The sequence below is a fragment of the Vipera ursinii genome, assembly GCF_947247035.1.
Source record: "Vipera ursinii genome assembly, chromosome: 5".
Classification (NCBI taxonomy): domain Eukaryota; kingdom Metazoa; phylum Chordata; class Lepidosauria; order Squamata; family Viperidae; genus Vipera; species Vipera ursinii.
In genome coordinates this window covers 41210159-41238158 of record NC_139518.1, presented here as the reverse complement: position 1 = coordinate 41238158, position 28000 = coordinate 41210159, and the positions used below count along the sequence as shown (strand labels likewise).

The 28000-nt window shown below is 39.9% G+C and overlaps 1 protein-coding gene across 1 annotated transcript in view; it reads left to right on the top strand.

Annotated features, from left to right (window-relative positions):
* The window catches only part of STAG1 (STAG1 cohesin complex component), a 180078-nt gene that overhangs the window by 12888 nt on the left and 139190 nt on the right, over window positions 1–28000 (top strand). The window contains exon 2 of the mRNA XM_083363714.1: window positions 16762–16880. Within this exon, the coding sequence (XP_083219840.1) occupies window positions 16852–16880 (29 nt within the window). The 5' untranslated portion in view covers window positions 16762–16851. The remainder of the gene's footprint in view (window positions 1–16761; window positions 16881–28000) is intronic.

Below are 28000 nucleotides of genomic sequence, written 5' to 3'. Positions count from 1 at the left end.
TGGAAAAAATAACTGAAATCCAGCCCATTTTTGGAGTTTTGTTTGACATTATGTCCAATTTGCTTTTTTCCCCTCCCTTTTTTTGTTGTGTTCCAATACACACAAAGGGAATAAACCTGTGTATAGCAAACATGTGTTCCTGCAATACTTTTCTGTGAGAAATACTTGATTTTCTGGAAAAATTTCTGGGGTGCCAACAATTTTGGCCATGACTGTAGATACCACCATTAATGTAAATAATCCTACTGTTTTCTTTTTTCCCTATATCATTAAAAAGCTAATACAATCCTTGGTTGTATAAACAGGCATAGAATCAAAATCTTGTGAAGTATTATTACCACTTTATAAAGCCTTAGTAAGGCCACATCTAGAATACTACATCCAGTTTTGGTTATCACATTATAAAAAAAGATGTTGAGACTGGAAAAAGTGCAAAGAAGAGCAACTAAGATGATTAAAGGCCTGGAGACTAAAACATATGAAGAACAGCTGCAGCAAAGTTTTACATTTAGGCAGGAAAAACCAAAGGTACAAGTACAGATTGGGCAAGACCTGGCTTAAAAACTTCCTGACAGTGAGGACAGTTAACCAGTGGAATAGCTTGCCTCCAGAAATCGTGGGCGCTCCATTACTGGAGATTTTTGAAAAGTTACTAGATAGTCACTTCTCTGAGATGGTATAGGTCAGTGATGGTGAACCTTTTAGAGACTGAGTGCCCAAACTGCCACCCAAAACTCATTTATCGCAAAGTGCCAACACTGCAATTTAACCTGAATACTGAGGTTTTAATTTAGAAAAAGCAACTCCTACATTGGTGATGGTGATAACTTATCTGCTACATTTTTGTAGTATATAATTATACAAAATATTCTAACTTTAAAATTCCAAACTTTAACAACATACTGTTCTCATTACAAAGAATTATGCAAATGAAAAATGCTGCTCATGGCCTTAGTTTAAAGTTCAGATAGTCCTCAATTTGCAACCATTCATTCAGCAAGCGTTATGGACCTATCACCTATGCCTGAAGTTATAGCCATTGCAGCATCCCCACTGTCAGCTGATTAAAATTCAGGTATTTGTAGCTTGTCCGCACTTATGATGGTAGGAGTGCTGCAACTCCCCCACTGGGTTATCCTTCACTTTCCCCCCATTTTGGCCCCAAGGCAAAGCAATCTTAGCAGTTTTCATGACCCTGAGGCCTTTATTTTATCCTCAGTGCTGCAGGTACAGTGGTGGGATTCAGCCGGCTCTGCACCACTTCGGCAGCAGCATCCACACAGAACTGGTGGTTCACATATTTGAATCCCACCACTGCGCACCACTGTGTCACCAAGAAATGCTGCCTCAAGCCCCTTGTAACCTAAAGGTAGATTTTTAAGAAAGTAATACTTTCTAATTAAGTGACAGTCTTTTCTATTGTACTATGTGGATCAAAACCTTGCTTCATCAAGGATAATATTCTGAACCAGGGATAAGAAGTTCATGTTTTCAGAGATGCCTTAGCAAGGAAGAAGGGTGTTGCTTTAGCAGTTACATTTTGCAACTGAACAGCTGTATAGGGAGAGTTAGTTTTCCACTTTCATGGTTTATGATTAAGGCAATAATCCACAGCAAGTGAGAATTAAATTAATTGTAACATGTCTTTCTTGTACATCACTTTCTCTGGCTGTCTCTTAAGCAAGAAAGTTTAAAAAGATGATTCTTGTCAGGAATATTAGCTGATCAAAGTCCACTTCTGCTCATCCTCTTGACCCATGACTGTTGTGCTAGGTTTGCCACCAACCATATTGTGAAGTTTGCAGATGATACAACAGTAGTGGGCCTTATGATGACAAGGTGGAAGCTTACCGCAAGGAGGTTGAGGGATTGGTGGTGTAAGGAAAGCAACCTATTTTAAATACTGGAAAAACCAAAGAGATCCTGGTCAGTTTCAGAAAAGGCAGGCACAGCCACACTTATCTGTGCATTAATGATTCACCTGTGGAGATGGTTACCAGCATCAAATTCCTGGGTGTGCAGCTAACGAGTAGGCTGGCTTGGTCGCTCAACAGTGAGAAACTGGTGAAGCGAGCGCAACAGCACCTGCATTTTCTGTGTCGCATGAGAAAAGCACATCTTCCTTCCCCTGTCTTGACCACTTTCTATAGGGGGACGATCGAGAGCATCCTGTCATACAGCATTACAGTCTGGTTTGGAAGCATCACTGCTTCAGACAGGAAGGCGGTGCAGAGAGTGGTGAGAATGGCAGAAAAGATCATTGGCAGTTCCCTCCATCTAGGACATAACTGTTGTGATTCAGGGTCAGCCTGTGGGTTCGGCAGTTGGGTCGGACAATTCAGAGGAGGAGGAGGGGGGTGTTGGAGAGGTTGCTGAGGGTGTTGGAGAGCTTGCTGATGAGAGCCCTCAGCCAGGCCCCTCCCACCTGGTTACGACGCAGACCCAGCTGTGTGAGCCTGACAGCGTGGATGAAGATGACCCACAGCTGGCCCTGTTCAAGGACGCCCGACGCAGGAGGCAGTCAATCAGGAGTAAACAGAGGAAGGCAATGGGGCACCTTGGAAGGAGGCAGAGAGAAGCCACGCCCTGAACTATTTATAAGGGGAATGCGTGGGAGGGCTGGTTTGCTGAAGGCAACTGTTTGAATAGCTCCTGTTTCATGGTTCGTGTCTTGTTTTTGCTCTGTTTGCTTTTGTGTCCATAAATTTGGCAGGCTTAGTTCCAGTCTCTTGCCTTCTTGTAAAGGGGTTGTCCCTGCCTTATCTGCAGGGCCGGTAGTAGGCTGGTACAGAACAATAACACAGAAGCGTTGCTTGAGTAGGGTCCGTAAGATTATCTGGGACACTACACATCCTCTTCACGACATGTTTTCCTTGTTACCTTCTGGGAGGAGGCTTTGTGGTATCCGTAGCAGAACATCCAGATTCAGCCATAGTTTCATTCCATACAGCATTAACCTTGTGAACTCTCAAGCTTCCTCCTTCTGTTATATATTCAAGATGGACAGTATTTAATATTTGTTATGTATATGTAGGGGTGTGGGTCTATTCATATGTTGTATATAGTATGTTTTAGGTGTGAGTCATGTATGTGTTTCACTTTGAGAGCGGACAACTAAATTTCATTTTTGATGTGTGCCGTTGTGTCCACAGTAAAAAAAATGACAATAAAGGTTATCTTATTGTCATGTGATTTTTGTGATGTTATACTATACTTGTATTTATGGTAACAATACTGCAGTAAAAATTTCTGGTTAATGGAAAATGAGTAGGAACATGCTAATTACATAAAGATAGCCTGTGCTTCCTAATTTAGGCTATATGTTAAACAAAAATTATGAAGAGGGCTTTTGTTACAGTGACTGTTTTATGAGAGATTACTATATATAGACAACAATGTTTTTGGCTACTTCTATATTTAATTCATCTCTGACTCATCAGGTTATGATCCCTTCCCTCCTGTCCGTAATAGAACTGTGCATGCTTTGACAATTATTTGGAACAAGTGTTTGATGCCTCATAGGAAGATTCTATTGCTTTAAAAGAATCAATAACACCACATTTATTTTAATTTTTCAGTAGAATAAAACAGCAAGATCTTTTTTCAGGCTTATATTGAAAAAAAGAAAGGCTTTCATGCTTTAATAAACAGAAATGCTATGCTTGTGTGAAGTCTAAAGAGTCTTGTATCAAATCATTTTCAAAATGTGCACAGCACTAATGCAGGTGTGTACTTTTTTCCTAAGTTTCTAAGGCAGGGGTATCAAACTCAATTTCACTGAGGGCTGCATCAGCATTGCGGCTGCCCTCAGGGTGCCGGGTGGGTGTGGCCTGGGTGGGTGTGGCCTGCTGGGTGGGCGTGGCTAAAGTGTGTATGGCCTACTGGGTGGGCATGGCCAGCTCTACATCGTTTGCATCAAGGGTGCCTATGGGGACCTGGGCAGGAGTGGGACAGATCTGAGGGTCTCTGGCAGGAGGAGGGTCTCTGGGCCAGGGCCAAGGCAGTGGGGGCCCTTCCCTCACTGTTTCCAGGATGGCTTCGGGGGCCACATGAAACCACTTTGCGGGCCGGATCTGGCCCCCGGGCCTTGTGTTTGACATGTCTGTTCTAAGGTGTGGATAGGATAGGATAGGATAGGATAGGATAGGATAGGATAGGATAGGATAGGATAGGATAGGATACTCTTCTTAAAAACATCCAGTGATGGAGTGCCCATGATTTCTGAAGGCAAGCTGTTCCACTGGTTAATTGTTCTCACTGTTAGGAAGTTTCTCCTTAATTCCAGGTTGCTTCTCTCTTTGATCAGCTTCCAACCATTGTTTCTTGTCCTGCCCTCTGGTGCTTTGGAGAATTACTTACCCCTCCTCTTTGTGGCAGCCCCTCAAATACTGGAATACTGCTATCATCTCACCCCTATTTCTTCTTTTGTTTACACTAGCCAAACTCAGGTACTGCAGCCGTTCTTCATATGTTTTAGTCTCCAGGCCTCTGATCATCTTAGTTGCTCTTCTGAATTTTTTCCAAGGTCTCAACATCTTTTTTGTAGTATGATGAGCAAAATTGGTTGCAGTATTCCAGGTGTGGTCTCACTAGGGTTTTATAAAGCAGTACTAATCCCTCACCTGCTCTTGAATCTATGCCTCTGTTTATACAACCCAGGATCGTATTAGCTTTTTTGGCTGCTGCTGCACATTGCTGGCTCATAGTCAAGTGATCATCCACTAGGACTCCAAAGTCCCTCTCACAGTCACTGTTCTTGAGCCAAGTTTCACCTAATCTGTTCTTATATCTTTGATTTTTCCTGCCTAAATGTAAAACTGCTTTTCTTCACATTAAAACTCATTTTGTTGAATAGGGCACATTGTTAAAGTTTGTCAAGATCTTTTGGGATCCTGAGCTTATCTTGGTGTTGGCTATTCCTGCCAGTTTAGTGTCATCTGCAAATTTGATGAGTTCCCCTTCTATTCCCTCATCTAAGTCATTAATGAAGATATTGAAGAGTACTGGGCCTAAGATGGAGCCTTGTGGTACCCCACTGCTTGCTTCTCTCCATGTGGATGTAGTACCATTGAGGACTACTCGTTGAGTATGGTTTGTCATCCAGCTACAAATGGTGGTGTTGTCTATTCCACCTTTTTCTGGCTTACCAAGCAGTAGATTGTGATCTACTTTGTCGAATGCCTTACTTAAATCTAAGTATACTATGTCCACAGTGTTGAACGGATTCATTTTGTTAGCCCACTAGAAATCCTTGAATATTCATTTCATTGATAAAAATGAATAAAAATTATTTTATTTGAAATCACTTTGCTTCATTGTGATTTTACAGTAATATGTCCTGTTTTTAGTTATGTTAATTCATCATCTTTAGTTATTGTGACTAATTACAGTACTACGTATATGAAATAAATATTTTAAATTTATTTAATTTCTGTAGTCACTCATGACACTTATAAAAACAAAACAGATTACAATATAGTTCAAAGTATTGCTAAGCACATTGGTTTGTGCTTAAATTGTAAGCCGCCCTGAGTCTTCGGAGAACGGCGGGATATAAATGGGATTTTAAAAAAAATGTAAATATATACGGCAGCTGAAAAAAATTATCCTATCAATTTTATATCCAGAAGGCCTAAGAGCAAATTACAAACATAATCTCACTTGACATTGGATAAAACAGTTTAACAAGAAAATATTTAATAAATATTACATTTGACTTAAAGCCCCAGCTCATTGATTTGTTATTAAAGCCTTGTTTTTATAGCCATAGTTAAAAATCTGGCTTTTGCCACTGTAATCTTAGGATTTTCATGTGCAAGTAAAATTTTTACATGCTCAGAAATTTCTCCCCCTGGTTTAGATTTTAAAATAGGTCAGATAACATCCTGCTGAAGGCTCTTATAAAATTCACAGTGCAATAAAATATGATGCACCATTTCAGGATTAGTACCATTACAGAGACAAATCTTTGACAGATTGGAATTTTTAAAACTACTATATAGCATATTCAGTCGAAACACATTTAATCTGACTTTTGAAAAGACTATTCTGTATTTACTAAAATATAAGCTATTGAAATATTTAGGGAGATGAAAAATATATAATTAATTCCAAATGTGTAGATGAACATTATACTTTGACTTTAGCTATTAATTCCTGTACTGACGTATCTTTGATACAATGAATTGTTAATGTCATATTCCTTGCGAATAAATAAACTTGATCAATGCAAATTTGATTAATCTTTTGAGTTACTTGTTTGAATCAGATATCGATAAAGGATTCATTCGGGATTTCCTTTCTTGTTTTAAAAAACATCTGTAACCAAAACTTTATAATGCTTAATCAAACGTTATCAAAGGGATTGCTCAGTTTTTAAGAGAATTTGGAACACAGCTTGGGACTCTTGATAATTGATTTTCTCAGCAATACTTAGCTAGTGCCTCAAGTAGGTATTTCAAGCCCAATCTAATAAATGAAAGAAGAACAGCATCATCTGCATATGACAAAGCACAAACATTCCTTTTACTCAGTGTTGGACAATGGCCCTCAACTTGAATTAGTCTCATCTCCAGATCACTAAGATAGATATTAAATAATATAGGGGCCAAGATGCAACCTTGTTTCACTCCATTATTCATTGTAAAGTCATCATAGGTGTCAATATAACTAGAAAATGGGGCCCTTTGTACACTTGAGGCCCCAGGCATTCTGCACAAGTTGAAGCTTCCAAGTGCTTTTCAAGGGCAGCCCCATGTTTGTGGTGGAATGTAGTTTGAAATGGGGGGGGGCTGCTTCCTGAAGATCCGTTGCCGTTCTTAAACTTTTCCTTCTTACTGGAAGTAATGAGTCTGGGATGAGTCTTGATGTCAGACCAAGGAATAACACATGGAGTTACTCTTGTATAGTTTCTTCATTATTCTTCACTTACAGATATAATCTTGCCAAACTAAAGCCAGTATCTGCATAACTATAGATATAATCTTATCAACTGCTAGGGAGAGGCCATCTTAACCCTCATCCTGTCTACCAAACTTTATAAACTCCTCTGCCTCTTTGCCCTCTGGGAAGCCTGTAGACCAGGGTTCCCCAACCCCTGGTCCATGGACTGGTACCAGGCCATGACATGCCAGCAACTGGCCTGCACAAACAAGCAAAGCCCCATCTGTGGGATGTAGTCAGCACACAAAACCACTCACTTTCCAGCCCACAGAAAAACCTTTCTCCATGGAACCGGTCCCTGGTGCCCAAAAGGTTGGGGACCTCTGCTCTAGACTACATTCTACTACAGCATTGTGATAATCCAAATGAGAGGTCATTAGGGCATTATGACTGTGAGCAAAATCCAGGAATGGGTACAACTGGTACACCACCTGAAGCTTTGCAAAGGCCCTCCTAACCAAGGCTGCTATCTGCTCTTCTAGCAAGAGTTGTGAAACCAAGAGAACTTGATGGAGTGGCGGGCGGGAAGAGCTCTTTCCCAGGGGGCTAAGAGACAGCAGAGCTTGGAATGTCTGGTAGGCAGGAAAAAGGTAAGATGGAACCCCCTTCCTCCAGCAGTTTGCAAGAAATAACTATATTCATGCAGATAATTGCATTAGTCTTGCAAGATTCTTTTGCAGGCAAACAACAAAAAACTACTCAGATGCAACTCCATGTGGTGTTCTTGGTTCTTGGGCCTGATAAAGACCCCCCAGTTGTGTACCAGGTCCATCTGGGGCAGTGCTGAAGGTTGAAGAACCTTGTCACTGGAAGGCCCAAATGCCCAAAGCCATTCAATATTGCCTGAGTTGATTAGCAGAATCCACAAGCACCAACTAGCTGTAAGAAAATATGATGAAAACTCTTTATTTTCACAACATATAGACAGATTTAACCATAGTTTCAATTGGGAAGCTGTGCCCATCCTAGACCAAATCAAATCCAAAAACACTAGAGAATTCCCAGAAGCCTGACATTCTGACAAATTGGCCATCAGTAGTCACATAGACATAAATAACATCTACATACCATGCAAAATAGACAATCAACAAACCAAAAAGAGAACAAAAAGACCAAAACACTTCCCCACCATCAGTCAACATCCTTATGAGCGTAGATTAACACCAAGATTAATACCAGATCAACAGTCAAGAAGTAAACGGTACCCCAATCAAGGAATGCCAAACAAGCTAACAGTAAATGGCCCGAAGACCTAGTGACACTGACAGGGCAAGCCACTATGATATAAATTGAAAGCAAACCCCACCTCCTTACTTAGCACAGATGATGTTACCTAGTTTGGGTATTAAAACATCTGTAAAAAGCACCCACACTCAGAGCATTAAGGACCTTCATTCTTCTTCTTCCCAAACATGAAAAGTATTGACAGATTAGGTGCATCAGTTTCCTTAGAGATAGAGAGGGGGCTTAGGATTCATTTTGTGCAGTTGTCAAATGGCAACAATTTGACAGTTTTTAAATGTAATTGTGCCACCCCAACTCCTATTTTAATGCTAATTAATTTGTTTATATTTTTAAATTATGATTTACGATTATAAATAGAAATGGTTCTATGTGAGATGTCAAGCTTGAGCACAGCTTCTTCCCTCTCCTTTCTCATAGTTAGCAAAAAATGTTACTGTGTATAGCCAACTACAAATATTAGATTGTTTTTGTAGTTTAATAAACTAGAGTTTTATTAAGAAAGTCTGGAATCTGCTAGAATGCCTAGTGTTATTTTGTTTGCTGGTCACATGGGAAGAGGGAGCATGTAAGCTTAACAATTTGTAGAGGCAAATTCTTCCTTGTGTGTATTTACTGTTGTATATGAATGACTTTATATGAACTCATTCATATTTGTCACTAAGTATTAAATTGCAGTTTACTATTATTTGCAGTATACTACCATTGTAGTTCTTTTCCTTTCAGAGTTCAAATTCAAGCTGTTTGCCTGCAGTTTCTAATTTCACTACTAGTTAATATTCAGTTATGTGGCTTTTATATCCTATAAATTGTTTTATTTTTGATTCTAGGTTAGATATTCTTAAAATAATTTAGGTGAGATATTAAAGTAAATGATTTTCTATTTTCAGACTACACTTCCTCTTAGTGAATATTTCATTTTGAGCTATTATAAGCTATGCTTGTTAATGACAGGCATGTTATACTCACTCTGATGGTACTTAAAATGCATAACATGTATTGCTGAAAGCAGTGGTTGCTATAGCAACTTTCTAGTAGGTCACAAGCAATGTTGTATATATATGATCTGGCTGTTAATGCACACTAATATGCCTGATGAAGAAAAGAGAAATATAGAAGCTATAAAATAGATGGTTATTTCCAAGTAGAATTCATACTGCAAACAAAAGAAATTACTATCATTTCAGTGTGATAGCGCTGGTTTCTGATAAATTGTATATTAGCAGAATTGTTCATTTAAACATAGAAGTTCCCAAACTATATATGTATTCGTTGTAATTGTAAAGGTCAATAATAGCAATTATACGTATACCTAGTCTTTGAATATTTTATTGATGATTAAATTTCCATTCTATCTCTATTCAGCTTGCATATTCTATTGATGCTTTTTTCTTTAAAGAGACCCCTTAAAGATCTCTTTTGAATTAGATTATCCTCAATTTTATAAGTTCTGGTTTATGTTGTGCTTGAAGGATGAGGGGACCGACAATTTCTTGTTCATTTTCAGTAAGGCAGAAATTAGTTATGACACCTGCAGCTAGATGTAACAGAGATCTCAAATTTACAGCCAGTGGGTTGCCTGCACCTTCAAAGCAATTTCTGCAGCCCACAAAAAATATTTTGTAGGAAATGAGGTTGCTAGGCCACAGTTAGGCTGGAATATGTATAATTTGGCCTAACTCAACAGGGATTACTTGGTTATACCATGCAGTCACTTCTTTAGATCTCGCATCAAACAGTACTTCCTTCCAGGAACAACCTCAATTCCCCAAGGGTCTAGTGGGCATTGCTTCTGAACCTGAGTACAACAGTGAGAGATTTCAAACAACTAGACAATAAAATTAAGAAGCTAGGAGTACAAGTAGTGTTCTCATCCATACACCCAACAAAAGGCCAACACTCATTGAGGGGGGGAAAATCTAGAAATCATTGGCTAAAGGGTTGGTGTCACCAAGAAAACTTTGGTTTCCTGGGTCATGGACTGCATTTTGTACATGAAGGACTCTTGGCAAGGGATGGGCTGCACCTCACAAAAACAGGGGAAAATGTATTTGGAAAAAGACTGGGTCAACTCATCAGGAGGGCTTTAAACAAAAATTGAGGGGGGAGGGTGACCAATCTTTAGAATCTCTAGAACCCAAAACCAATCATAAATCCCAAGAAAACAATGAGATAGGCAGAGACGAGAAAAAAGAAGAACCCAAACAATGAGGAAATGCAGGAAACATACCCACGAACAGGCATAAAAGTCTTAAATGCTTATATACAGATGCTCAAAGTTTGGGGAACAAACAGGGCAAACTAGAAGCAATAGTGCACAAGGGAGGGTATGACGTAGTTGGCATTACAGAAACCTGGTGGGACGAAACCCATAAATAGAATAGACGGATGGATGGATACAAACTGTTCAAAAGAAACAGGTCTATAAAAAAAGGAGGGAGAGTTGCACTATATGTAACAGAACACTACATAACTACAGAAATGCACATGATCCAAGATAAAATCTCTCCAGAATGTATATTGGTCAATATAAAAGAGAAAAAGAGACATTACCATAGGTGTATATTACAGGCCACCCAACCAATCAGAAGAAATAGATGAACTCTTTGCCAACCAGTTAACAGATGTATGTAGGAAGCATACCACAATAGTAATTGGAGACTTCAACTACCCAGATATCAACTGGGAGACAAACTCTGCAGCGAGTAGGCAATCAAATAGATTCCTGACCAACCTAGCCAACAACTTTGTCATCCAAAAGGTGGAGGAGGGAACTAGACGTAACGCTACACTGGACTTAATTCTAAGTAATAGAGAAGAAGTGATAGAGGGAATTGAAGTTGCCGGAACCTTGGGCAAAAGTGACCACATCATATTGCAATTTAATATAATGCAAACACTAGCAACAGAAAACCAACCAGTGTCTTGAACTTCAAAAGAGCTGACTTTAACAAATTCATAGAGAACCTAGGAAAGATTCCATGGATGAAAATCTTAAAGGGGAAAACAACCCAAGAAGCGTGGGAAACTGAAAAATGCGATCATAAAAGCCCAGACAGCACAATACCATTGAGAAAGAAAAACAAGAAATTCAAGAAGAAACCAGCATGGCTGCATAAAGATCTCACTGACAAACTGAAAGACAAAAAGACAAATACAAAAAAAATGATAGAGGGGCACATAACTAAAGCCGATTATCAGCAGACAGCCAGAACATGCAAAGATGAAGTCAGGAAAGCAAAGGCTCAGAACGAACAAAGACTTGCAACAGAAATCTTGGATAATTAAAAAAAAGTTTCTTCCAACATATTAACAACAAGAAATAGGTCCGCTAAAGAGAGAAGATGGCAAGGAAATAACAGGCAACAGGGAGAAAGCAGAGCTGCTTAACTCATACTTTGCATCAGTCTTCACACAAAAGGAAACTATAGCCCAACATACCAAAAAAACCCACTGCAAAAGACAAATTAGCAACAAAAAATAATATAAGCAAGAAAATGGTAAGAGAACACCTATCCGACCTTGACAAATATAAGTCACCAGAGTGACAGATTACATCCCAGAGTTCTCAAGGAGCTGGCAGATGTTATCTCAGAACCATTGCACCACATGTTTCAAAAGGATTGGAAAAGGGCTGATGTGGTTCCCATCTTCAAGAAAGGGGGGAAAAACGGACCCAGGAAACTACAGACCAATCAGTTTAACATCAATACCTGGGAAAATCCTAGAAAAGATAATCAAAAAACATCTGCAAACAACTAGAAGCAAAGTTATAACCAGTAGCCAGCACGGGTTTGTTCGAAAATGGAGATTTTGGCTTGCCAGAGTGGGTTTTATATTATCAAGTATCTGTATTGACACAGATAAAAGAATGGATAACTCAGAAACAAAAGGTTGTTATATTTGGAAGGACATGATTTACAACTTGATTGGCATGCTTATTTATGGTATGGGGAAAATATAATGTATAAGTACTTTCAAAATCTCTACAGTTGCAAGACAAAGTATGTGAACCCTTTGGGATTACGTGGAGTTTTGCACGAATTGGCCATAAAATGCGCTCTAAACGTCATGTAAGTCACAACAATAGAAAAACACAGTCTGCTTAAAATAATACTACACAAACATTAGCTGTTGTCATGTTTTAATTGAACATAAGATGGAAACATTCACAGTGCAGGGTGGAAAAAGTATGTGAACCTTTGGACTTAATAACTGGTTGACCCTCCTTTGGCAGCAATAACCTCAACCAAATGTTTCCTGTAGTTGCAGATCAGACCTGCACAACGATCTGGAGTAATTTTGGACCACTCCTCTGCACAAAACTTTCAGTGTAGCAATATTCTTGGGATGTCTGGTGTGAATCGCTCTCTTAAGGTCATGCCACAGCATTTCAATCGGTTGAGGTCAGGACTCTGACTGGGCCACTCCAGAAGACGTATTCTGTTCTGTTGAAGCCATTGTTTTGTTGAATTACTTGTATGCTTTGGGTCATTGTCCTGTTGCATCACCCATCCTCTGCGGAGCTTCAGTTGGCGGACAGATGGTCATACGTTTTCCTGCAAAATGTCCTTATAAACTCTGGAATTCATTTTCCCATCAATGACAACAATCTCTCCAGGCCCTGAGGCAGCAAAGCAGCCCCAAATCATAATGCTCCCTCCGCCATGTTTTACAGTGGGGATGAGGTTTTGATGTTGGTGTGCTGTGCCTTTTTTTCTCCACACATAGTGTTGTGTTTTCTTCCCCAAACAACTCAATTTTGGTTTCATCTGTCCACAGTATATTTTGCCAGTAGTGCTGTGGAACATCCAGGTGCTCTTTTGCAAACTTCAAACGTGCTGCAATATTTTTTTTGGACAGCAATGGTTTCCTCCGTGGTGTCCTCCCATGTACTCCATTCTTGTTTAATGTTTTCCTTATTGTAGATGTGTCAACAAAAATGTTAGCATGTGCCAGAGATTTCTGTAGGTCTTTAGCTGACACTCTAGGATTCTTCTTTACCTCATTAAGCATTATGCACTGTGCTCTTGCAGTCATTTTTACAGGATGACCACGCCTAGGGAGAGTAGCAACAGTGCTAAACTTTCTCCATTTGTAGACAGTCTGTCTTACCGTGGACACATGAACATCAAGGCTTTTGGAGATACTTTTGTAACCCTTTCCAGCTTCATGCAAGTCAACAATTCTTGATCGTAGGTCTTCTGAGAGCTCTTTTCTGCGAGGCATGGTTCACATCAGACAGTGCTTCTTGAGACCAGTAAACCCAAAACAGGTGTGTGTTTTTAAAGAGTAGGACAGCTGTCAGCAACACATCCAATATCATCACACTGGTTGGAGTCAAGGTTGGCTCACTTCTGGCTCCAATTAGCTCTTGGAGAAGTCATTAAGCTAGGGGTTCACATACTTTTTCCACCCTGCACTGTGAATGTTTCCATCTTATGTTCAATTAAAACATGACAACAGCTAATGTTTGTGTAGTATTATTTTAAGCAGACTGTGTTTTTCTATTGTTGTGACTTACATGACGTTTAGAGCGCATTTTATGGCCAATTCATGCAAAACTCCATGTAATCCCAAAGGGTTCACATACTTTTTCTTGCAACTGTATATAAGAAACTCATTATTATTAACATGGGAAAAATAAAATTTAAAATATATTTGAAAATTCCAGGATGGCTTTCAACAATGGAAATATTTATACATCCAAATTTAGTTAATTTTGAGAAAATATGGACATAGTGAAATATTCTAAATTCTGAAGGGAATTTAAAATATAAGCAAGAGATGGAAAATCAGGGTATATATCTATCACGGTGGCCATTATTATTAATTCAAGTTAGATATGATAAAGATGTTAAACTGTATGGATTTTATAAGGAGCAGAACTTGTTTGATCAAACATTATTAACCTCTGATAAGAAACTAATTAAGAAAATTGAATTTGAAAATGGAAGATGAACAAGTTAAAGAAACAATGATAACATGGGCAAAGAACTTTGGATATAACATGGAATAAGAAAAATGGCAAAACATATAGGAAAGAAATTACACACTGACAATGGCAGCTTCTTATAAAGAAAATTTATGTAAAATGTTTTATAGATGGCACTTGCTACCAGCAAGTTTGGCAAAAATGTTTTAAAAATGTCAGATGTTCTATTCTGTTATGTTATATTTCATTCTAATGTGTCACTGGGATACAAAGCTTGGTTAGAGGCTGGAGAGCCTAGAACAACCTATGAGATTGAAAGCAGAGTCAGCTGGGCAGCAGCTTAGTTTTCCTGCTGCAAGAGAGATATCTGCTAGACAAGGAGAAGAAAAGACATAAAGCAAGCAAATCCATCCTTTCTCTGTCCGTAACCACACTGTTCTGGGGAGTGCAATTGATTATATTTGTGAGCTTTCTATACTTGTTTCAATGATACGAAGTATAGAATTATTTTTATAGATACTATAGTGTTGAATATTTCTTTTTCAGAATGCAGATACATCATTCCATTATCTTCCTTCATTAGGTTTCCTTCACAACAGTAATGATCATTCTATAAACACCAAACATACTCAATTATTACTGAGCGGATTTTTGCTATTCTTCCTAGATATTTTCTCAAAATGTTTTGTTCTTTTTTTAAAAAATATTTTTCTTTATATATATATTGCTTCTTTTGAAAGCTGTAATGGCCTGGTTGGGAAGAAATCAGTTCTGAGTCAACCTTAACTTATTTCTTTCGGGGGGGGGGCGCGCTGAATTCTACATTTAAATGTTTGTTAGCCATCTTCAGTACTGTAATTGAATAGACAGCTGGGGAATAATAAATAAATTAAATAATTACATATTATTATATATAGGTTATATTATACTGATGTATAGTCATGTGAAAGAGAGTACACCCTCTTTGAGTCCTATGGTTTTGTGTATCAGGATATAATCATCTGGTCCTTAGCAGTTCTTAAAAGTAGGTAAGAACACATGTCATCATTTTACAAAAAAAAAATACGCCAAAGTGGAGAAGCCATGTGTGAAAAATTAGGTACACCTTGTGATTCAGTAGCTTGTAGAACCACCTTTAGCAGCAATAACTTAAAGTAATAGTTTTCTGTATGACTTTTATCAGTTTCTCACGTTGTGGAGGAGTTTGGGCCCATTCTTCTTTACAACATTGCTTCAGTTTGTTGAGGTTTGTGGGCATTTGCACAGCTCTTGAGGTCCAGCCACAGCATTTCAGTCAGTTGAAGTCTGGACATTGATTGGGCCATTGCAACTCCTTGATTCTTTTCATTTTTAGCCATTGTAATGTAGATTTGGTGGTGTGCTTGGGATCATTGTCCTGTTGCATGACCCAATGTTGGCCAAACTTTAGCTGTTGGAGAGATGGCCTCCCATTTGACTCTAGAATACTTTGATATGCAGAAAAGCTCATGGTTGACTCAATGAGTGCAAGGTGCCTAACTCCTGTGGCTGCAAAACAAGCCCAAAGCATCACCCCTCCACCACCATGCTTGACGGTATGTTTGTGCTGATATGCTATACTTGGTTTTTGTCAAATGTGGCACTGTGTATTATGGCCAAACTTCTCCACTTTGGTCTCATCTATCCAAAGGACAGTGATCCAGAAGTCTCGTGATTTGTTCAGATGCAACCTTGCAAATCAAGTCATGCTGCCGTGTTCTTTTTAGAGAGACAAGGATTTTTCCTGGCAACTCTTCCAAACAAATCATACTCGTTTGGTGTTTTTCTAATTGTACTGTCATGAACTTTAACATATTGTAACTTAGGCCTGCAGACACTGAGAAGTAACTCTTGGATGTTTTGCAATTTTTTTGAGCATTGCATGGTTTGAGCTTGAGGTAAATTTGCTGAGATGCACACTTCTGGGAAGATAGGTAACTGTCTTGAATGTTTTCCACTTATGAATAATCTTCTTCACTGTAGAATAATGGACTTTAAATTGTTTGGAAATGGCCTATAACCCTTTCCAGATTGATGGGCAGCAACAATTGCTTCTCCATTGCTGCTGTCTTTACTCTTTGTCAATGTGTTAACACACACCTCAGTCTGGAGACCAGCAAACTGAAACTTTGGCTTTTATCAAGATAATCACACTTGCTGATGATCAATTGAACAAGGGCACTTGATTAGCAGCACTGACTGCTACTTAACTACTTCATACCAATGGAAGGTTTTCACACATGGCTTCTCTATTTTGGTTTTGTTTTTGTAAAATAAATGATAATATTGTGTAATACATCATGTGTTGTTCATCTGAAGTTGTAAGTATCTACTTTTAAGAACTGCTAAGGACCAGATGGTTTTTACTATGTCCTGATACGTAAAACCATAGAACTTAAAAACGGTGTACTTTATTTTTCACGTGACTGTAAATTACAGTATATATTGTTTGACTGGAATATAATTAAATTGGCATAAATGCTTCTTTTTGATTTTGAATATTTCAAACACTAAGTCCTTTTGATTGAGAAACTTTTCTTCCCCAGATTTTTTAGATTTTGGTTGTTTTGGATCTTACATTTAACTTCAGAACTGCATTTAATTAATTTTTGTTTTATTTATAGGTTGGATTTGAAAATAATTACGAAGATATTGACAGATACCTCTACAAGATATCTCTTTGATTACATTAGCAGGTCATAGTGGGCAACAAAATGATTACTTCAGAGTTACCAGTGTTACAGTGAGTATTAATTTTATAAATAAATCGCAGCAATCCATATGTGTGGTTGAAATTAATCTCGGGAAATGTACAAATGATATTTAAATCCCCCTTTAAATGTCCTTTTTCTTGTTCCAGTAATGGAATTTTTTAAAACTATTTTAATCTGAATATGATCTGCATGCTGATTTTTGAAATGAATGTTTTTGGTAATTGTATCCCCTCATATAGATAAAGGCAGAAATGTACACTATGACAAAGTATAACCTGAACAACTGTTTTTAGGGAATCTCTTAAGTACAATTTTAGAACAAAGTTATAAGAATTGGCAGTATTTTATTGATTTAAGACAATTATCTTCTGAGAGCATTCAATAAAACTAAAAAGATTACATGGTCATGTATCAACATGAAACATGTTATCATTGGGGAGAAAAAGTTAATGAATGCTTAATATATCACCAAAAATAGATCTGAATTTTTATAAATATATTATGAGTTTTTTCTAGTCTGAAATTAGCTTTTTAAACTTTGTTATTTCATAAATATTATTTAAATAGAAATTGCACAATACTGAAGATAATAAAGTTAGATAAGCAATGTAGAATATAAACAATTGCTAGTGAAATATAAGTAAAATATTATGAAAGAAAACTTTTGATGATACCCATTCCCTTCATTTATTTTCCCAACTACTGATCATACAAACATTGGAGGTTATTAATTCTATCTGTTTAATTACATTGTTGTTTTTGATTAATCTGATTATTGTTTTCCTAAAAACTACTCCAGCTGTCTGAATTTGCTTTGTTGTGTAATGAGTCATTCCTGCTTAGGCTTCTATTTGAATGAATACTGTCAGGTTTGCCATTGGTGCATATGCTGTAGGTTTGGTCTCCCAATTTTGTATCATTGCTAAAGTTTAATTTTTCCAGTGTTGTGCCTGATTTGTTTTTGTAGCTGTCAACATATAGCTTGGTGAACTGTGATTTTCTTTATTGATGTTTTCTGGAATTATTCCTAATAAATACATTGTGGTTATTTTGTAAGTAGATTTAGGTTTGTTAAATGGATGGAACTGGTTGTCAATTATAGTAAGACATTTACTAGCTGTACACTTGGAAGTAAACCAAATGTGTTTTTGAATTGCTCCATCTTTATTATGCTACATTACAAATATCTAATATTGATATTCTTATTGTTTATATTGACTGATTTAACTGTGATGTATGAAATAATTCAAAATAAATTAAAAGTATCTTAGATACTCTTAATTTAAATAGATCATTAGAGAGAGACAAACTTCAAATGTCAAAACTGTTGGCAGGATTATGAATCAGACAAGACACTTTGGTCAATTTTATAAAGCTTTATTAAAATGTAGCTATTAGTAAAATATTGTTACTGCTCATGGCTTTTCTTTGAAGAGTTTTAAACAAGTAAAAATGAGTATATTTAAATTGTGATAAAGCAAATGCTATTAAGAGTTAATTCATCTTCAAATTAGCATCTGCAGGATGCAGAGCTAAGTAATATGAGCCTGATGTTTAATATTACATGCACATTGAACCTTAATATGTATAGGTGTAACCTACTGGGAAGAATTTGGACAAATAGTAATAAATAGTAGCATCTTTAACTTGCTTATCATTTCAGTCAAGAGGCATTTTTATTGAGATGGTAAAATACATTGATGGAAATGCCTAAGATGATGATAATGATATGATGATGATTTGCTGAACTGTCTATTTGCAATGGACTCTGGGCAAAACCAAAAAAATCTTAATAAAATTTAAATATAAAACTAGATACCCTGGACTAAAATAGTATTTAAAAACCAAACTTGCCTTGCCTTAGCTGTGAGACTTGTGTGCTCTGAGGATGATGAGAGCTATGACACAGGATGATGAGAGCTACAGATTCAATTGTATTGGACAGATCTCATCAGAGGAGTCAGACAAAGAATGTTTCTTCCATAAAAATATGGTGAGATGTAAATTACAGAAACCCATACTGGCTCAGTTGTATCCAGGGTCATCAAGGACAGCAGTAGATGTTGGAGTTCCTAGGCATCTGGTGAAAAATAAGCTATAGGAATTAAGACTGTTGGCTGAGAAACCAGGGCAGGCTGTTGCAGAACTACTGGAAAGAAAGGTGTTTACCCATTGCAAATATACAGTGATTAAAAACAAAGAAATAATAATCTGTTATTACAAATCAAGTCCAACAAGAAGAGTGTCAAGCAATAACATTCGACGTTAGCAGCATTGAACAGAAACTTGACAAAGAGGATATTTGAAAAGAAAGCGATGTTTTGAAAATAACATCCCGAATCTGAAACAACAGAGGTTAGCAGATCAACATCAATTCATAATATGAAATAAAGTTTTCACAGAAGTGGAATTGGAAGAGCTGCAAAGATCTACCCAAGGCAAAGGAATCAAGGCTTGCTAGAAGCAACTTACGAATCTAGGGCAGACATGTCAAACTCACGATGTCACATGACGTCACGCAACGTATTGGAACGGTTTTGCCATTGCCGGCAATGGGGTGGGTGCGGCTTCCAGATGACGTGTCTGGCCTATGGGCTGGCAGTTTGACACCCTGTTGGCAGTAGAGAAGGCCAGCACAGCTATAGAATTTGAAAAACAGGAAACCTCTTCTCCGCCTGAGAAAAAACAAATCCCTATAACTAAAAAAGTTGAAGAAATGAAACAAAGAATAACTGAGCATTTAGAACAGCACAAAAACAACAGAATAAGGTTGCCTGTGTTGAAGCTTGTTCCAAAAGAAACAGTACAAGCATTAAAAGATGCCAATACTGTAATATCAAATATAAACAGTTGCTCGCTGCAAGAAACAAACCAACTACAGCACAACTGCAGTTATTACTGAATTCCTAGGATACAAAATTAACAAAGAAAAAAAAGCCAAAACAGTGTATTACCAAAATGGAAGATGAGGCTGGAAAATAAGATTAACGAGCTGAGATCAGATAACAGTAAGCTAGACTAGATGAAAGAAAAGAAGCTGAAGAACAAGAAGACCAAAGAATACCACTTAGAAAGAAGAAAGTTCAAGCAAGCATTGGAAATAAAAAAGCAACAAATAACAGCTATAGCCAAGAATATCAGCAGATACAAAATTATAGGGAGAATCTCCAATTTCAATCCAATCAAAACCATTTCTACCAATCTATCAACGGAGACACTGTAGTGAATTAAGTCAGCACCTGACAATGAAGAAACTGCAATTTGGGGCACAGATATGGGGTAACCCAAAGAAATTTAACAAGAATGCAGCTTGAATAAAGGAGGTGGATAAAAAAATTTTAAAAAGATGAAATGAAAGAATTTATAATAATTGCAGAAAAGGGAAAGGAAGATAAAGAATTCATCAACACCAGGTGAAGATGAATTGCATGGATTTTGGTTGAAATTTCTGACTTGTCTACACCCACTTGTTGCTAAGCAGCTTAACAACACACTACAAGGAGGTGAAATTGAAGAGTGGCTAACATTTAGCAAAACCTACCTGATAAGGAAAGTTCCAGCAAAAGAGCTAACAACAGGCAATTACAGGCCAATTAACTGCTTATCAAGAACCTTCAAATTGCTAATAGGTGTAGTAGCTGATGCAGTCCAACAGCAGCTACTTGAAAACAAGCTCTTTCCTCCTGAGCAGAAAGGAAATTGCTCAAATAGCAAAGGAACAAAAGATGAACTAATTGACAAGATGATTCTGGAAAAGTGCAAGAGAAAAGACCAACTTGAATATAGCATGAATTGATTACAGGAAGACATTCAATGCCTGCCACGTGATTGGATATCAAGTACCTAGAAATAACAGGAGTCAATAGAAATATAAGGTTTGTGTAAAGATTGATGGCACAATGGAAGACAAGGTTGCTGGTCAATGGTGATAGATTGAGAGAGGTTAATCTCAAGAGAGGAATTTTCCAAGGAGACTCACTGTCTCCACTATTGTTTGTCATTGCCCTGATTCCTCTGTCAGCAATACTGAATAAATCAGGCCATGGCTATCAAACATCAAAAACATCTGCCAGGCTATCCCACTTCCTTTACATAGACAATTTGAAGCTGTTTGGAAAAACACCATCTGAAATAGAATTGCTGCTCAGTGTTGTCCATATATATAGCCAAGGTATTGTGATGGAGTTTGGACTGGCCAAATGTGCCATGCTCACCATCAAATCAGGAAAAATAATTAGAAATGGAAAAATCAAGAATCAAGATAGAAATTACATCAAGAATCGGGATGAAGATGATTATTACAAATACCTAGGCATCTTTCAAGCTGACAACATCAAGAAGGCTGAAGTTAAGAAAAAGGTTAGAAATGAATACATCAAGAGAGTGAAGAAGATCTTAAACATCCAAATCCAAGGAAATATGATCAAGGCAATTAATACCTGAGGAACTCCAAACATTAGATATACAGCTGGAATAGCAGACTAGTCTCAAGCAGAACTAAAAGTCCTGAATAAGAAGACCAGAAAATAAGGACAATGAATCATGCCCTTTATCCATGCAGCAATGTTGACAGACTGTACTTACCAAAGAAAACAGGTGGGTATGGAATATTGCAAGTACATCAGAAGGTTAAAGAAGAAAAAAGGGCATTGGAAGAATATCTGAAGGAGAGTGAAGAAGATGCAGTAAAGCTAGTATACCAGGAAGGACTATTGGATATGGAGATATGAAATGGGCCTTATAAGAACAGACAAATGAAGAACAGAAAAGAGGTGTGGGAAGACAAGTATTACATGGCCAATACATTAAAAAATAGCAGGGAAAACAGATAATAACAAGATCTGGCAATGGTTAAGAGCAGGAAAGTTGAAGAAGGAGACAGAGGGGCCAATTCTGGCTGCTCAAGATCAAACCTTAAGAACAAATGCACAAAAGCCAGAATTGAGAAGACAACAACAGATAGCAAATGCCACCTCAGTGAAGAAATGGTGGATCACCTGGTTAGTTATTGCAAGAAGATTGCATAGACAAGACATGTCAAACTCGTGCTGCCACGTGATGTCGCGCAATGTATCAGAGCTTTTTCTCCATTGCCGGCAATGGGGTGGGTGTGGTTTTGGGCTGACGCATTTGGCCTGTGGGCCGGCGGTTTGACACCCCTGGCATAGACTGACAACAAACAATGGCATAATAAAATAGCAACAATGATGCATTGGAAAATCTGCAAGAAATATCATTTGCTGGCAAGCAGGAACTGGTTGTTGTTAGTTGCGAAGTCGTGTCTGACCCATCACAACCCCATAGACAATGTTCAAATGCTTTAGCATAGTCAATGAAACAGAAGTAGATGTTTTTCTGCAACTCCCTAGCTTTCTCCATGATCCAGCGTACGTTGGCAATTTGATCTCTAGTTCCTCTGCCTCTTCGAAATCCTGCCTGTACTTCTGGTAGTTCTCCATCCACATACTGATGGAGTCTAGCTTGTAGGATTTTAAGCATAACTTTACTAGCATGTGAAATGAGTGCAATGGTGCGATAGCTTGGACATTCTTTGGCATTGCCTTTCTTTGGAATTGGAATGTAAACTGACCTTTTCCAATCCTGTGGCCACTGTTGAGTTTTCCAAATTTGCTGGCAAATTGAGTGTAGCACTTTTACTGCTCGTCTTTTAAGATTTTGAATAGCTCAGCTGGAATACTGTCACCTCCACTAGCTTTGTTGTTGCTCAGATTTCCTAAGGCCCATTTCACTTCGCATTCTAAGATGTCTGGCTCGGGGTCAGTGACCACTCAATCGTGGTTATCTGGGACAGTAAGCTTGTTCTTGTATAGTTCTTCTGTGTAGTTTTGTCACCTCTTCTTAATCCCTTCTGCCTCTGTTAGGTCCCTCCCATTTTGGTCCTTTATCATGCCCATCTTTGCATGAAACATTCCCTTCACATCTCCAATTTTCTTGAAGAGATCTCTGGTCCTCCCTATTCTATTGTTTTCTTCTATTTCTTTGCACTGTTCATTTAAGAAGGCATTTTTATCTCTTCTAGCTATTCTCTGGAATTCTGCGTTCAATTGGGTGTATCTTGCATTAGGGAAACCTGGTTGGGCTCGGAGGGAGGGGTCCCTCTGACCGAGTTATGCCCCCCAGGTTTCTGTGTGCTACACCGGCCACGGGCTTAGGGTAGGGGTGGAGGGGTGGCGGTGGTTATTCGGGAGACTATGTCCGCGAGAGACCACCATTGTCCAGATAGGCGGGAGTGAGTCCCTCCTCCTCAGATGTGGCCCTCGGGTTCAGATGGGCTTGTTGCTTACATACCTGGTGCCCACCTGTGTGGCAGCAGCCCTGCCCGGGCTGCTCGACACCCTCTCAGGGTTGGCGGTGGAGTTCCCCAGGCTTATAGTTCTGGGTGACTTCAACCTGCCTTCCCTGGGAGGATCATCGGAGTTAGCTCGGGAGTTCATGGCTTCCATGACGGCCATGGACCTGACCCAAGTAATTCAGGGCCCGACTCGTGGGGGCCACACTCTCGACCTGGTGTTTTTATCTGGACAGTGGTTGGATGATCTGGGAGGGGGTTTCCCAGCTATTGTCCCCCTGTCATGATCCGATCATTATCTCCTGTGGCTGGTCTTCCGTTATGCCACCCGCCGCCGCTGGGCTGCGGAACCGACCAGGTAGTTCCGCCCCAGGTGCCTAATGGACCCAGAATGGTTCCAGATGGAGCTTGGGTCTATACCCATCGCCCTCATTCACAGCTCGGCCGATGCCTTGGTGGATGCCTGGGAAAAGGCGGCAATCAAGGCACTCGACCGTGTTGTAGCCTTGCGACCCCTGACCCGGCGCAGAACCCGTTGGGCTCCGGGAGATGAAGTGTCGGAGACGGGGTCTAGAGAGTGGTTGGAGGTCCAGCCGCTCCAAATCTGACCCGATTGCAGTTAAGAACCTTTATAAGGTCTTATCTCACGGTGATGAGGACAGCGAAGGCTAATTACTTTGCTGCCCTCATCGCGTCCGCAGATAATCGCCTGGCCACCCTGTTTAGGGTGACTTGCTCCCTTCTTAACCAGGAGGTGAGGGAGGATCCCTTACAGGGTCGGGCTGAGGAGTTTAGTCACCATCTGATGGACAAAATCGCTCAGATCCAAGCTGGTTTGGACTCTGACTGGGCAGAGTCTGATGTGGAGGAATCTGGCGGTCTTGAGCATGTTATCTGGATTGAGTTCGATCCTGTTTCCCCTGATGATGTGGACAGAATTATGGGGAGGCTGAGCTCCACCACCTGTTTATTGGACCCGTGTCCCTCCTGGCTTATTTATGCGGCTCGGGAGGAGACACGAAGCTGGTTCCAGGCAGTAATAACTGCCTCTTTGAGGGAGGGTGTTTTCCCCGCTGCCTTGAAGGAGGCGGTGGTGAGGCCCCTTCTCAAGAAGCCTGCCCTGGACCCAGCGATTTTGAACAACTATCGTCCGGTCTCCAACCTTCGCTTTTTGGCGAAGGTTGTTGAGAGTGTGGTGGCGCATCAGCTTCCTCTGTTCCTGGAGGAAGCTGATTATCTCGACCCGTACCAATCGGGTTTCAGGCCCGGGTACAGCACGGAGACGGCATTGGTCGCACTGGTGAATGATCTCTGGCGAGCTCGGGACAGGCTTGTTCCTCTGTCCTAGTCCTATTAGATCTCTCAGCGGCTTTTGATACCATCGACCATGGTATCCTACTGCGGCGTCTCAGGGGGTTGGGAGTGGGAGGCACTGTTTTACAGTGGTTCTCCTATCTCCTGGGCTGCTCACACTCGGTGTTGACGGGAGGGCAGAGATCCGCCCCGAGGCCTCTCGTTTGTGGAGTTCCTCAGGGGTCGGTTCTCTCTCCCTTCCTGTTCAACATCTATATGAAGCCGCTGGGCGAGATGATTCGTGGTTTCAGGGTGGGGTATCATCAGTATGCTGATGATACCCAACTTTTTTTCTCCACCCCGAACCACCCGTGATGCCCTCGACGTGATGTCCCGTTGCCTGGAGGCGGTCCAGGTCTGGATGGGGAGAAACAGGCTTCGTCTCAATCCCGCCAAGACTGAGTGGCTGTGTATACCGGCACCTCGGGTTAACCAATGTAATCCATCGTTAATGATGGGGGGTGGGGTGCTACCCCCCCGTTGATAGGGCTCGCAGCTTGGGCGTCCTCCTGGATTCACGGCTCAGTTTTGAAGATCACATAGGAGCCATGACCAGAGGGGCTTTTGCCCAGGTTCGCCTGGTGCGCCAGTTGCGACTCTATCTGGACCGAGACGCCCTAGGCACAGTCACTCATGCGCTCGTGACCTCCCGGTTGGACTACTGCAACGCTCTCTACATGGGGCTGCCCTTGAGGACCACTCGGAGGCTTCAGCAGGTGCAGAATGCAGCCATGCGAGTTGTGATGGGGGTTTCCCGATACTCCCATGTAACACCTCTACTCGGCGAGCTGCATTGGCTTCCGGTTGCACTCTGGGTGAGATTCAAGGTGCTGGTGATGACCTATAAAGCCCTAAATGGCTTGGGTCCGGGATATTTGAGGGAACACCTGCTGCCGGCATCAAGCTCCCTTCGTCCTGTGCGCTCCCACAGGGAGGGCCTTCTCAGGGTGCCGCCGGTAAAAGACTGCCGGCGGATAACACCCAGGGGGAGGGCCTTCTCTGTGGGTGCATCTGCCCTTTGGAACCAGCTGCCCATGGAGCTTAGGACTGCCCCCGACCTTCGCTCATTTCGCCGGGACCTGAAGACCTGACTCTTTGAGCTCTCGGGCCCAGGCTGAGGAGAAAATTTTAACTGGGGTTTTAATCTACAGGGTGAATTTAATGCTTTTTTAATTGGTTTTAACTTTTGTATGTTTCGATTTTAATTCCCTGTAAACCGCCCTGAGTCCTCAGGGAAAGGGCGGTATACAAATGCAAATATTAAATTATTATTAAATAAGTATTTTGTAATTGAGGAATAAATAAAAACTTAATAAGCAAAAAACAAACAAATAAAAACTATCCTCCCCAAATGGAGTACCAGAAAAATTGCTAAGATGGAAAATAGGAGGTAGGGGTTGAATCCTAAATGTAGAATGTTGATGAAACTAATAGCAGCAGAAGTAACAAAAAAGAGAAGCAGTATTAGCATTTTTGCCTCATAATCCATATAGCAGTTCTCTAATCATACAGTCATTGCACATATATAATCTCTAGTGGATTCAGACTACAGAACCAGCCATCTGTTCAAGGATTGAAAGAACTGCAGGGCAAACTTACTTGTGAAGCATCTCTATATCAGTTGATAAATAAGTAAATATTTTATTAGTTAAAAGTATATTTCTACATAAAACTATACAACAATATAAAGGAACAGATTAACCCCAACAGGGACAATTTAAAGAAATACAGCCAGACATAATTAGACCAAATAGTATCTGCTTACACCATAAAGATCATTATGTGGCATTTACATTTTCCATCATGCGTGAAATACAAGGTTCACACATGAAGATCTAATTAAATTGATTTATTGTTAAAAGCCTATGCTCAAAAATGTTCTCAACTAAGTGTCAGCACTTGCTTGGAGTTAGGTAAGGGTCAATGGAATTCGGGGAGGGGGGAGAGATGAACTCAGTCCATGTGTAGCCACGTAGGGATTATATGCTGATCCCTCTTTTAACTCTGTCCCTGGGTTCTGCCATTCCTTCTACGTCTTGATCCCTTTCAACGACATTTCCTAAAACGTGTCTAGGAGTTTTACAAAGTAAAACAAACAATCAAGTAAAACAGTCAAACAAAGTAAAAGTCAAACAGGACACTGGACGCCACATCTTCCTATTCTCCACTATATATTACAAGTAGATACTGTTCCAGGAAGGGAATTAGATGAACTGAACCATATAATATTTTCAGCTGCTCAGAGTTGCTGTGTGATAAGTTGGGCAGCTGATAAATTTTACAAATAAAATAAAAAGGTGACAAGAGAAGAAATAAATCTCCAGGGCCTAGGTCAGGGGTCAGCAACCTGAAACAGTGAAAGAGCCACTCGGAACCGGTTCCCTCACAAAAGAAAAAACTGGGAGCCGCAAAAAATGTGTGCATATGCGCATACATGTGCGCATGTGCAGAACAAGGTTTGACTGAAGAGTGGAGCCAAGGTGAGATATGCACCTACCCTGCATATTTGAATTGATTGGTTGAAATTTTTTAGTCCCACTTTTTTTTTTATTTTTGGACTGGACTGCACAGCAGAGGACTGGGAGCCGCAGGAGATGGCTGAAAGAGCTGCATGCAGCTCCGGAGCCGCGGGTTGCAGACCTGTGGCCTAGGTTTTTTGTTGGGAGGTTGTTTGTTATTGTCTTTTTAACTCAGTGTGGATTCTTGGTGACTACCTGGGCAAGTCCCCCCATTTTTGTTCACAGCATTTCCAGAAATTGTTTGCCATTGCCCTCTTTCCTGAGCTGAGAAAGAGTGATCATCTCAGAATCCTCCAGCTAATCTCATGTCTAAGGGAGGACTAGAACTCACAAGTTTAAATATACAATACATTAGTTGGATAATGGTTAGTTAAAGGGTAAAGGTAAAGGTTCCCCCGCACATGCGTGCTAGTCGTTTCCAACTCTAGGGGCCGGTGCTCATCTCCATTTCAAAGCCAAAGAGTCAGCGCTTGTCCAAGGACGTCTCCGTGGTCATGTGGCCTGCATGACTAGATGCCAAAGGCGCATGGAACGCTGTTACCTTCCCACCGTAGTGGTCCCTATTTTTCTACTTGCATTTTTACGTGCTTTCGAACTGTTAGGTGGGCAGAAGCTGGGACGAGTAACAGGCGCTCACTGTTACGCGGCACTCAGGATTTGACCCGCCAAACTGCCGACCTTCTGATCGACAAGCTCAGCGTCCTAACCCACTGAGCCACCGCGCTCCTCAATGGTTAGTTACATTATACTAATTTTGAATTCTGACAGGTTGACATTTTCATAATTAGATTCATATTCAATTAGTTGAATTTTAATGAAATTCAGTGCTAGAAGATACATATTTTCCATCTTGTATTTTTCATTTTCTGATGTACAGATTTCCATAAAATTTAATTTTAAAAACTGTAATGAGATTAGTAAAGTAATGGCTAAGGGAAAAAAAGCAAGTGCTAAGAACTAGTTGGGC